General features: G+C 43.8%; 1 protein-coding gene across 3 annotated transcripts in view; it reads left to right on the plus strand.

The window, feature by feature from the left end:
- The window catches only part of RCOR3 (REST corepressor 3), a 34,584-nt gene that overhangs the window by 14,341 nt on the left and 10,065 nt on the right, over positions 1-10,178 (plus strand). For all 3 annotated transcript variants that reach the window (XM_026695802.2, XM_026695803.2, XM_087932978.1), the window contains exons 3-5: positions 1,799-1,876; positions 8,908-8,960; positions 9,888-10,049. In XM_026695802.2, coding sequence (XP_026551587.1) covers positions 1,799-1,876; positions 8,908-8,960; positions 9,888-10,049 — 293 coding nt within the window. The remainder of the gene's footprint in view (positions 1-1,798; positions 1,877-8,907; positions 8,961-9,887; positions 10,050-10,178) is intronic.

The following is a 10,178-nucleotide window of genomic DNA, read 5'->3' on the forward strand; positions in this document are numbered from 1 at the left end:
ACACACACACACATTTAATTATAACAAAAATGTAAATGCTTAATGATAACAAAATAAAAGGTTCCAGGCTGGAAGCTTCCCCCCACCTGTACCTTCCAAAGAGACAGAAGAGCCTTTCAGATGCCAGGTGGAGGATTGAGAGAGCTCAGATCTGCAGCCAAGGAAAAGCTGGGGGAGGGAGGTGGCTCTTCCAGCCTCACCTGGAGACAGGCAAGGAAAGGTGTCCCTGGGGGCACTTCGCTCACTTTAGCACTTCACTGCCAAACCCAGCCACAGCCAGTGATTATTTGGGGGAGGGGGAGGCGGGGGAGAGAGAGAGCATCTCTCGCATTACCAGGGGAGGAAAGGAGGTGAAATAAAATTCAACTCTTTCACCGAGACCTACAAAACGCCAATCTACCGCGTTCCAGGAGATCTTAAAAAACACCAAACGCTCCCATTTGCAGTTCCTGCGCCTCCTGGCTCAGGTCCCTGAGATGTACGCTCCCACATGCAATGGCGGCAACAACAGTCCCCTCCCACAGCGCCCGCTGTCAGCTCTCCCCATTCGTTCTCTAGCTTTGAATTGCTCCCAGCTCTCTTTCCACCCCCCCGCGCCCATGTGCAGGTAGGAAAGGAAAGGGAGACGGAGCTGTGCGCAGCTCTCCGCTTTTCCAGCCCTTGCTGCCTCTCCCAACATCAAAGTCTCGGAAACGCAGGCAAAGCCGCCACAGTGGTAGCGCCCTGAGTTGCTTGCTTCTCCACTACTGCCTCCTCCTCCTCCAGCTCCTCCTTCTCTGGGTAGGGCGATTCTTAACTAGCTGAGCATGCTAAGGCAACTCAGGATGCTACCGCTGCGACGGTTTTGCCTGTGTCTCCGAGGCTTCAATGTTGGGAGATGCAGCGAGGGCTGGAAAAGCGGAGAGCTGCACTCTGTCTCCCTTTCCTTTCCTGCCTGCACGTGGGGGAGAGGGGGAAGGAAAGAGAGGAGGAAGCAATTCAAAGCTAGAGATCTTAACAGGGAGAACTAACAGTGGGCGCTGGGGGTGGGGACTGTTGTTGCTGCCACCACCGCCGCGTGTGGGAGCTGGTTGATGCATGCATCTCAGGGACCTGACTTCCGGGTCCCTAGAAGAGCCGGGAGGTGAGAGAACTGCGTGGCCCAGATTAATTGCTTTGGGGGACCATTTCTTCTGCAGCCCAGCAAAAATTCTCCACGGCCCACCAGTGGGCTGCGGCCCACCGGCTGGCGACCGCTGATCTAGAAGGTGCTACATGCTACAACAATAGTTTGAGAAGCAGTTTCTTATAAATGTAAATAATGCAATATATTCCACAACCTCATAGGACAATAAGTAAGAGGTTCAGTTTGTATTTCAGATTTATTTGTTTTCTTTCACCTCTCTTGTTAATTATTTTGCAAAGATAGATGATAATAGCTATCTCCCATGCACATTAGCTATACCTTCCCTGACATGGTGTTAAGAGCTTTACCTTAAGGTAACTTTTTCCTAATAAGGATAAGAACTAAATTTATTATTCTAAATGCTCAGCATATGAAATTATTGTAGTTGTATCAAGATTGGTTACTGCTGAAAGCAAAGTTCTCATTGGAGTGAATTCCAGCCTATGCTACTTGAACAAGTTTCCATTGTTTCTGTTTCATTACTTACAAGATGAAAAATACAGGATAGTTTTGTCTAATTGCATATTAGCAATAAAATGTTAGATTATACTTCCTTTAACTTAATAAATTTTAATGCTTTTATTATCTGATTAACTGTTCTTTGAAGTACTCAATATATTACTTGTCTTTCAGGAGCTACAAAATACACAGATAAAGACAATGGAGGAATGCTTGTGTGGTCTCCTTATCATAGTATTTCTGATGCCAAATGTAAGTTTGATAAACTGCATTAAATAGAATCCTGGGAATTAATATGTATAAGGATTATATCACAGATTATAAGTCACAACTTATAAAACATTTCATTGCACAAATTAATGCAAAATTGATACGCAGGTGATACAAACATAGTTTATATATACATACATACACATACACATATAATCAGTCAACAATCAAATTGCCTCTTTGTGGATATTGTATTGATTTCTATTTGAAAATGCTACTTGGAATTTTATAATGTGCAGAGCATCACTTGCTAAAAAGAACATCAGTTTTTTTAATGTTAAAATATTTTTTAAAAGGTACATCTTGAGTGCTACTACTATTTTGTGTTTTGACCTCAGTGCAATTAATAAGTTAAATTTTCAGAATATAATTGACCTGTCCACCAAAAATTATCCAAGGGCATTGGTACTTACCTGATACGCCCGTTCTCTGTGAGCTGTGAAGAGCATCCAGAAGTGGAGGTGCTTCAGTCTCTTCTGGAAAGGCTGGGCTTAAAACTCTGGGACGCTCCTCCTCCTCCACGGGACACCTCCTCAGCGTCCCCCAGTTTTGCGAAGACTGAGTGCCAAAGTCCAGGACTCATCACCTAATCTAGATCCCTGACTGGAACGGAACCCCACCAGACAGAAAGAAATGGGTGGGGCTGGATGCTCTTCACAGCTCACAGAGAACGGGCATATCAGGTAAGTACCAACGCCCTTTCTCCCATGAGCTGTTCAGAGCATCCAGAAGTGGGACATACCAAAGCTTGGCCTGTCCTTAGGGAGGGATGCCGTTTGGATCGAAATCCACTCCTAAACTCTATGGACCCTCTGCAGGACTCTTCTGCCAAATGAAGCGTCCGTTGAGGCATAGACATCAATTTTATAATTTCTGACAAAGGGAGATGGTGAAGCCCAAGTTGCCGCTCTGCAAATCTCATCTATGGAAGCCCGTGTGGCCCATGCTGCTGTTGTTGCCACACCTTGTTGAGTGAGCTGTAATGCCTTTAGGAACTGAGATGGACTGGCATTCGTAACTTTTAGCTATGGCGGCTCTCAACCATCTACCGATGGTCGTTGACAACACCTTTTGCCCTAAAGTGGATGGGTTGAAGGATAGGAATAGAGCCTCAGATTTTTGAAATGCCGCTGCGCGGTCTAGATAGATGCTTAAGGCCCTTCGAACGTCAAGTCGATGCCATTGATGCTCCAGTCTATGAGATGGTTTCGGACAAAAATTTGGAAGCACCAACTCCTGCGCTCTGTAGAAGGCTGAATTTAGTTTAGGAGTGAACGATGGATCCAATTGGAGAATCACTCTGTCCGCATGAAATGCGCACAGGTCGTTTCTCATTGACAGTGCCACCAATTCGGAAATCCTCCTTGCTGATGTGATTGCAATTAGGAAGGCCACCTTATATGTCAGGAATTTAAGACTAGCGGTTCTTAAAGGCTCGAACGGGCCAGTTGTAAGTGCGGTTAACACCTTGTTGAGGTCCCAGGTGGGATAGCGATGAATTACAGGAGGTCGTAAGTTTGCAGCACCCTTAAGAAAGCTGCGGACATGTGGATGGTGCGCTATGGAACGGCGGTCACCTCAGGCTATCACCAAGGCTAAAGCCGCCACCTGTCTGCGTAAAGTATTTGGAGATAGGCCCTTGGTCAACCCTTCCTGTAAAAAGTCCAATAATTGTCCTATTGATGGGGCAGTTGGGTCAATCTTAGACCCCTGGCACCAGCGACAGAAGGCGGACCACATGGCCTCATATGTACAATTTGTTGAGGACCGTCTGGGTGCTTGACTGGTGGCAATAGCATCCTCTGAAATCTGTTGGGCCCTTAAATGGCTCTGCTCAACCTCCATATGGCTAGACTGAGCCATTGGGTTCGGGTGAAGTATCGGCCCTTGGGAGAGGGAAACCTTCGATGGTGGAATTTTCCAAGGTTGTTCTCCCGACAGGTCCTGTAAATCTGCGAACCACGTTCGCCTGGGCCAGTAAGGGGTGACCAATATCAATTCCGCTCGTTCCTCCAATAACTTCTGGATCAACATGGGTATTTCCGGGAGCGGAGGAAACACATATGGAAGTCCGGGAGGCCGCTGACATTGCAGGGCATTGACGGCCTCCGCCCCCTGAGTCGAGTACCTTGAAATATACTGGGGCAATTGGGCGTTGAGAGGAGAAGCAAATAGATCGCTCACCGGTTGCCCAAACCTCCGCACTGCTTCCTGGAAGACAGATGGGTGTAGGCGCCACTCTGCCTGATCTATCGTGGCCCTGCTGAGCCAGTCCGCTTGTGTGTTTAAGGCCCCTGCTATGTGTTCTGCCTTGAGCGAAAACAGATTGGCCTCGGCCCACTTGAACAACTTGGCCGTCTCCAGCATCAGAAGTTTGGAGTGGGTACCCCCCTGTCTGTTTACATGGGCCTTGGTTGTGATATTGTCTGTCAAGACCAGAACATGGCATGATTGGAAAAGGTATAAAACTGCGTAACGCCAGATGAACTGCTCGCAGCTCCAACAGGTTGATGCTTTGTGATTGTTCGGAAATAGTTCAAATTCCCTGCGCAGTGTGGGATTGGAAGTGAGCTCCCCATCCTATCAGGCTGGCATGGGTTGTGATCGTTGTCCTGTAAGATTCCTTGAAAGGACACCCCTTGTTTATCGTTTTTTCCGACCACCAGCGGAGCGATCGGAGAACATTGTGTGGTACCTTTATCCGGACGTTGGAAGTGGCTCTTCCGGATTGCTGGAAAGGTAGCAGGAACCATTACAGCTCTCTAGAATGGAATCGAGCCCGAGGCACAATGGAAATACAAGAAATCAGTTTCCCTAACAGTTGAGACAGCACTGCCAGGGAAACTCTCTTTAAGGCTGATCTCTCTGGCCAAAGACTGGATACTGTTTAACCTGTCCTGAGAGAGAAAGACCTTGCCCTCCATGGTATCTATCACTGCCCCTAAATGAACTAACCTAGTTGAGGGGATCAAATGGCTTTTATCCCAATTTATGGAAAAGCCATGACCCTGAAGGGTCTCCAGAGTAATCTTGGTATCCAATTTTGCTTGATGTCTGGAAGATGACAAAATTAAAATATCATCCAGATAACATTGTAAGCAAATAGATTTGATCCTGAGTGAGGCAGCCAAAGCCGCGAGAACCTTGGTAAAAGTCCTAGGGGCCGAAGCCAGACCGAATGGTAGGGCGATATATTCGTAGTGCCGATCACAATAGCAAAATCTAAGATATTTGTAGTGAGCAGGTCTAATTGGTATATGTAGATAAGCCTCTGTGAGATCTATAGAGGTCAGGACATTGTTCTCTCTGATGCTGAGCAGAATGGACTGGAGAGTAGTCATCTTGAATTTTCGATAAACCAATGATCTGTTCAGACGTTTGCGGTCCAGAATTGCCCTCCAGCCCCCCGAACTCTTTGGGACCACAAACAATAGAGAGTAACAGCCTTGACCCCGCTGTTCAGATGGGACCTCTCTAATGGCCCGAATATGTAGAAGATGATTGATAGCCTCCTGCATCAACACCCTCTTAATGGGGTCCGTGGACCTAGGGCTCCTAATGAAAAAGTTTGGGGGGGAGGATTGAAACTCTAGCATCAAACCAAACCTAATAGTGTCCTTGACCCATGCATCAGAGGTGGAGCTGTCCCATTGATCAGCAAACAATTTTAGCTGCCCTCCAGTGGGAACTGCTGTCAAGGACTCACTTGAGGCGATGAAAAAATTGGCCTCTGGTTTCTTCTGTTTTGGCCTCCCCGCTGACCTCTTTCGGAAGATTCAGACCTATCCTGTCTAAAACTGGGCCTGTAGCCTGATGTTCTCTGAGATCTGGGAACATATGGGCCTTGATAGTAGGGCCAAAAGGAACCCCTTCAAAATGCCTGGGGCGTTCTGTTTTCAGACCTCCGAAAGAGAGAGGGAAGCACTTTTTTCTTGTTTCTATTCTCTGTAAGGAGGGGCTCCAAGACACTGCCAAATAATTTATCCCCCGATATTGGGGCTGATGCCAACTTGCATTTATGCTTGGTATCCACCTGCCAATGCCTGAGCCATAGCAGTCTCCGTGCTGATACGTGAGATGCTATGGTCCTAGACGAGAATTTGACTGCATTAAAAGTGGCGTCGGCGGAGAATTCTGCTGCTGCAATAATTTTAGCTATGTCCTGGTGGGCTCTTACATTTGACGCCGGCAATATATCCCACAAGTGGAAGAGCCATCGTAGGGAGGACCGTGTATAAAAGGATGCCACTGTAGCTGCCCTAATGGCCCAGGCGTCAGAAACGTGTGCCCTACGGAGTGTCAACTCTGCTCTCTTTTCTTCCGGTCTCAGGGCTTCCTCAGCCTCGTTGGGAAAGGTTGAAGAAGAGGCCAGTGCCACAATGGGCTCATCCACCTCTGGCATTTTGAGAAAATTTGAAAACTCTGGTGCCAAATTATAATATCGTTTATCATACCCTGTTGGGGCTGGGTATGATGCTGCTGATGCCCGTTAATTTTGTACTAATTCAGCAAACATACGAGGGGCAGGAATAGTTTCTGCCTCATTAGCCGGTTGTGAGAATATTAGATCCTTGGATTTGTCCTGAGACCCTGTTGACAATGGATGAGGGTTTGATGTGCCTACTTTAGCGGTGTTCTTTGCCTTGAACAATAAGGATTTAAAGATACGAAAAAGGCCAGAAAAGGTAGGTTGGTCTGGAATGAGGCCTTCATCGTCCAACATTCCCCGTTCTAGTGGGTCAGCCTCTGACAACCCCAAGTCCATCTGATGGATCGAACCCCCCCTCCATGGGAACATCCTGATCCTCAAATTCCACCTCCTCCCGAAGACCCTGGGCTGGTATGTTAGGAATATTGGGGAATACGTGAGTTTGATGTTGTTCCATATGCACAAAGGATCGAACGGACAGAGATCCCGCATCCGAAGCAGCCGATAAGTGTCTGGTCCTGATGGATTGCTGAACTCCAGCCGCAATGCCCCTTTGAATCACCATCTCTATCCATTGCCTCATTTTGATGGGGATAGTCTCAGGTAATCCCTCCTCCTGCCGGCGACCGTAGGGGTGAAGGTTGCCTCTGGGATTAGCCGGGCAATGCTCATTGGAGGAGTTGTGCCTATGGGAGATTGTCCAGAAATAGCCTGCCTAGGCTGGGTAGATAAGTCCAAGGGCCCCATCAATGGACTTAGGTCCTGATCAGATTGTTGTGTCATAGCCATCTTGTCTGCCTCCCTGGCTCGTTTCTGCAATTGCCTTTCCAAAGCAAGGTGCTGTCTATGGGCATCCTTATCCGCTGCCTTAGAGGCCTTTTGGGGGCCCACTGGCTTATCTCGGAATTTATTTGACTTGGAACGGAAAGCGTTGTCACCTTCCATTATGGATGACTGATTCTCTTGCCTCTGACTTTAATTTTTAATTATTATTTTTAAAATTATTTTTATTAATATTTGTACTTTGGGGTGATGCCTTCCCCTGTGGCTGAAAGTAGAACACTCCTCCAGGAGAGTAAGTCTATATATATCTATATATCTATATATACACGCCCATATACATATACATGTGCCTATATCTATATGTAAAACTGTGCATATGGTAAACAGTATCTAAGGGTCCCCAACAAGGGAAACCCCCAAGCACTCCAAGCGAGAACTTTCTGGATCCCTGGTCCCCAACAAGGGAAACCAGCTATACAGGATCTGAGGTGGATTGGAAAATTAGATAAGGTAATTGCCTGAGGCAGTCGCCTCAGGCTGCCCGCGGAGTGGCAGGCTCCGCTAGTTACAAAGAAACTGTTTTTAAACTGATCGAGGCAACCTAATAGAGGCACAAGCCTGAAAAAAGCCAAATTAAATGGGGAAGATTTTTACAAGCTGAAATAACCCAAGAGCAAACCTGAATCAGAAAACCATTCCAGTCAGGGAGTGCACAACCTCTTACCACGAAGGCTGAGCTAAAACTGGGGGACGCTGAGATGTCCCGTGGAGGAGGAGGAGTGTCCCAGAGTTTTACGTCCAGCCTTTCCAGAAGAGACTGAAGCACCTCCACTTCTGGATGCTCTGAACAGCTCATGGGAGAAAGGAAGGATTCCTAATTGTATGACGGTAAGATTTAATTCTTTTAAGAGTTAGATTAAGAGCAAAATGTTTTAAAAATGGGGGAAATGACAGTTGAAACCATTGCAGTTTTGTCGTAGATTGTTAAATATCTGCATCTCAATTCAGAAAATTAGTTGTTCCAATGTTTGAGAAACGGCATCAAATTAACAAATATATCACATTTTCATGTTGCATATTTCAGGGCTTAAATAAAATCTGCTCTTCTAAATGAAATATTCTTGCTCCCTGTTTTTTATCAGACTTTCTGAACATGTCACATTTATCTCTCCACATTAGTTTTATACTTTTAGCTCTCTTCATCTGATTCTTCTTCTCTTTCCTTGCTACCTTTATTTAACCAAACAGAGATCTTAGCTGTTTTTCAATAAAGATCAACAGTGCAAAAAAATAAACACTGCGTTGAATCTCTTTGTATTGCACTCATATTTGAGTGTAATATTATTACATTGAAGCAGAAAAGAGGCTTGAAGGAAGAAAATTCAAAGTACCCATACAGCTGATGAAAAGGTGTTGCAAAGCTCTGGGGCAGTAATGAATTGGATTTTAGACTTTCCATAGATTATTTCAAGATGGGCATTTTTGTGCTTATTGTTGGATTTTTTTTTTACTACACTTGAATCAATGTAAGATTGCAATTTTGATCAATAGCTTTTTTCCATTTCTATAGAATCTTTTCGGTATATGCATGTTTAGAGATTGAATTGAGAAATGTATAATTGAAGCAGGATATAAAGATAAATAAAATGATATTTAACATGAACACAAATATATATTTCAGTATTTAAATAAACCAGAATGAAATAATATGGGTACAATGTAATCAAGGATCCAGGATCCTAAAATGTTTTTTTTCTATGAATATATTAGAAAATAATTCTAGCATCCTTCTGTTACACAGTGGATGAATACATTGCTATAGCAAAGGAAAAACATGGATACAATGTGGAACAGGTAAGAATTTAAAAGGATTAATTAGTACAAGACAATTTAGCATTTTTCTTTGCAGGGCTTTGATCAGTAAAACTATACAATTATAAAATAACACGTATTGTTTGAGAAAACAGAGAAAATAAGTAATGTTTCATCTTTTGTTCCTTCTAAAGGAAGTAAAGGGGAAAAGAGGGCCCTTCAAATATCCCCAGGGAAGAGCTCTATAATAAAAAGGTCACTGGTAAAAGTCTCACTTCTGATATCAGCTAACCTAACTTCCAAAATGAGTGGAAAGTAGTGTTAAACTTCAGATTTGATTTGGATATGAAAGGGAAGATCTTCAAATTACCTCAGTGTCAGCTTATTTAGAGAATGAATGAAGCCTGTGGCCCTCTGGACAATTAAAATGTCAACTCCCATTAGATCCAGCCAGAATTGTCAGAGATGATGGAGCTGAATATTTTAGTCCCAAATTATCATTTTTATTTATTTAAACAAGTGTAGTTATTTCAGTGTAAATATTACTTGCATACTGTAGCATAACAGATACTGTTCAACAATGTAGTTGAAACTTCTTTGTGAGAATAATTCAATAATTTGGAAAGGCAAAAATCCTTTTTTTTAAAGTAAACTCTTTGAACTTGATTATAGTTCAGTGTAGACTACAGAATATGGAATATAAGCCGAAGAAAGGGATTAAATGGCAGTTATGTTGTTGTTTGCAACAATATATTGTACAATGAGAAACTTTCCATTTCTTTTTTTTTACATCAGAATATATAGGTTGTATTGGAGAAAGTATTAAAAACGTTAAATGTAACTAGGTGGATAAAATGTGCCTTCTGACAAACCTGGATGTGATCTTGCACATCATTAAGATAACATAAGAAAGTAAAAGGTCAATATGGCACATCATGAAACTTACACCTGTTTGATTTTTTTTAAAAGGCACTTGGCATGTTGTTCTGGCATAAGCACAACATTGAGAAATCCCTTGCAGATCTCCCGAATTTTACTCCTTTTCCAGATGAATGGACGGTTGAAGATAAAGTCCTTTTTGAACAAGCATTCAGTTTCCATGGAAAAAGCTTTCACAGAATTCAACAAATGGTAAGGAAATAAATGGCTGCTCCACCCCCTTCAGAGTATTTCACAAGTGTCAAGAGAGTAAATGGTATATGATTGAAGACAGTGGCTAAGACAAACTACGCTAAGAATCATATTTTTCTTTCCCAGATA

This window comes from Pseudonaja textilis, chromosome 1 (assembly GCF_049901715.1).
Source record: "Pseudonaja textilis isolate UNSWEBS1 chromosome 1, rPseTex1.2, whole genome shotgun sequence".
In the NCBI taxonomy this organism is placed as follows: Eukaryota; Metazoa; Chordata; class Lepidosauria; order Squamata; family Elapidae; genus Pseudonaja; species Pseudonaja textilis.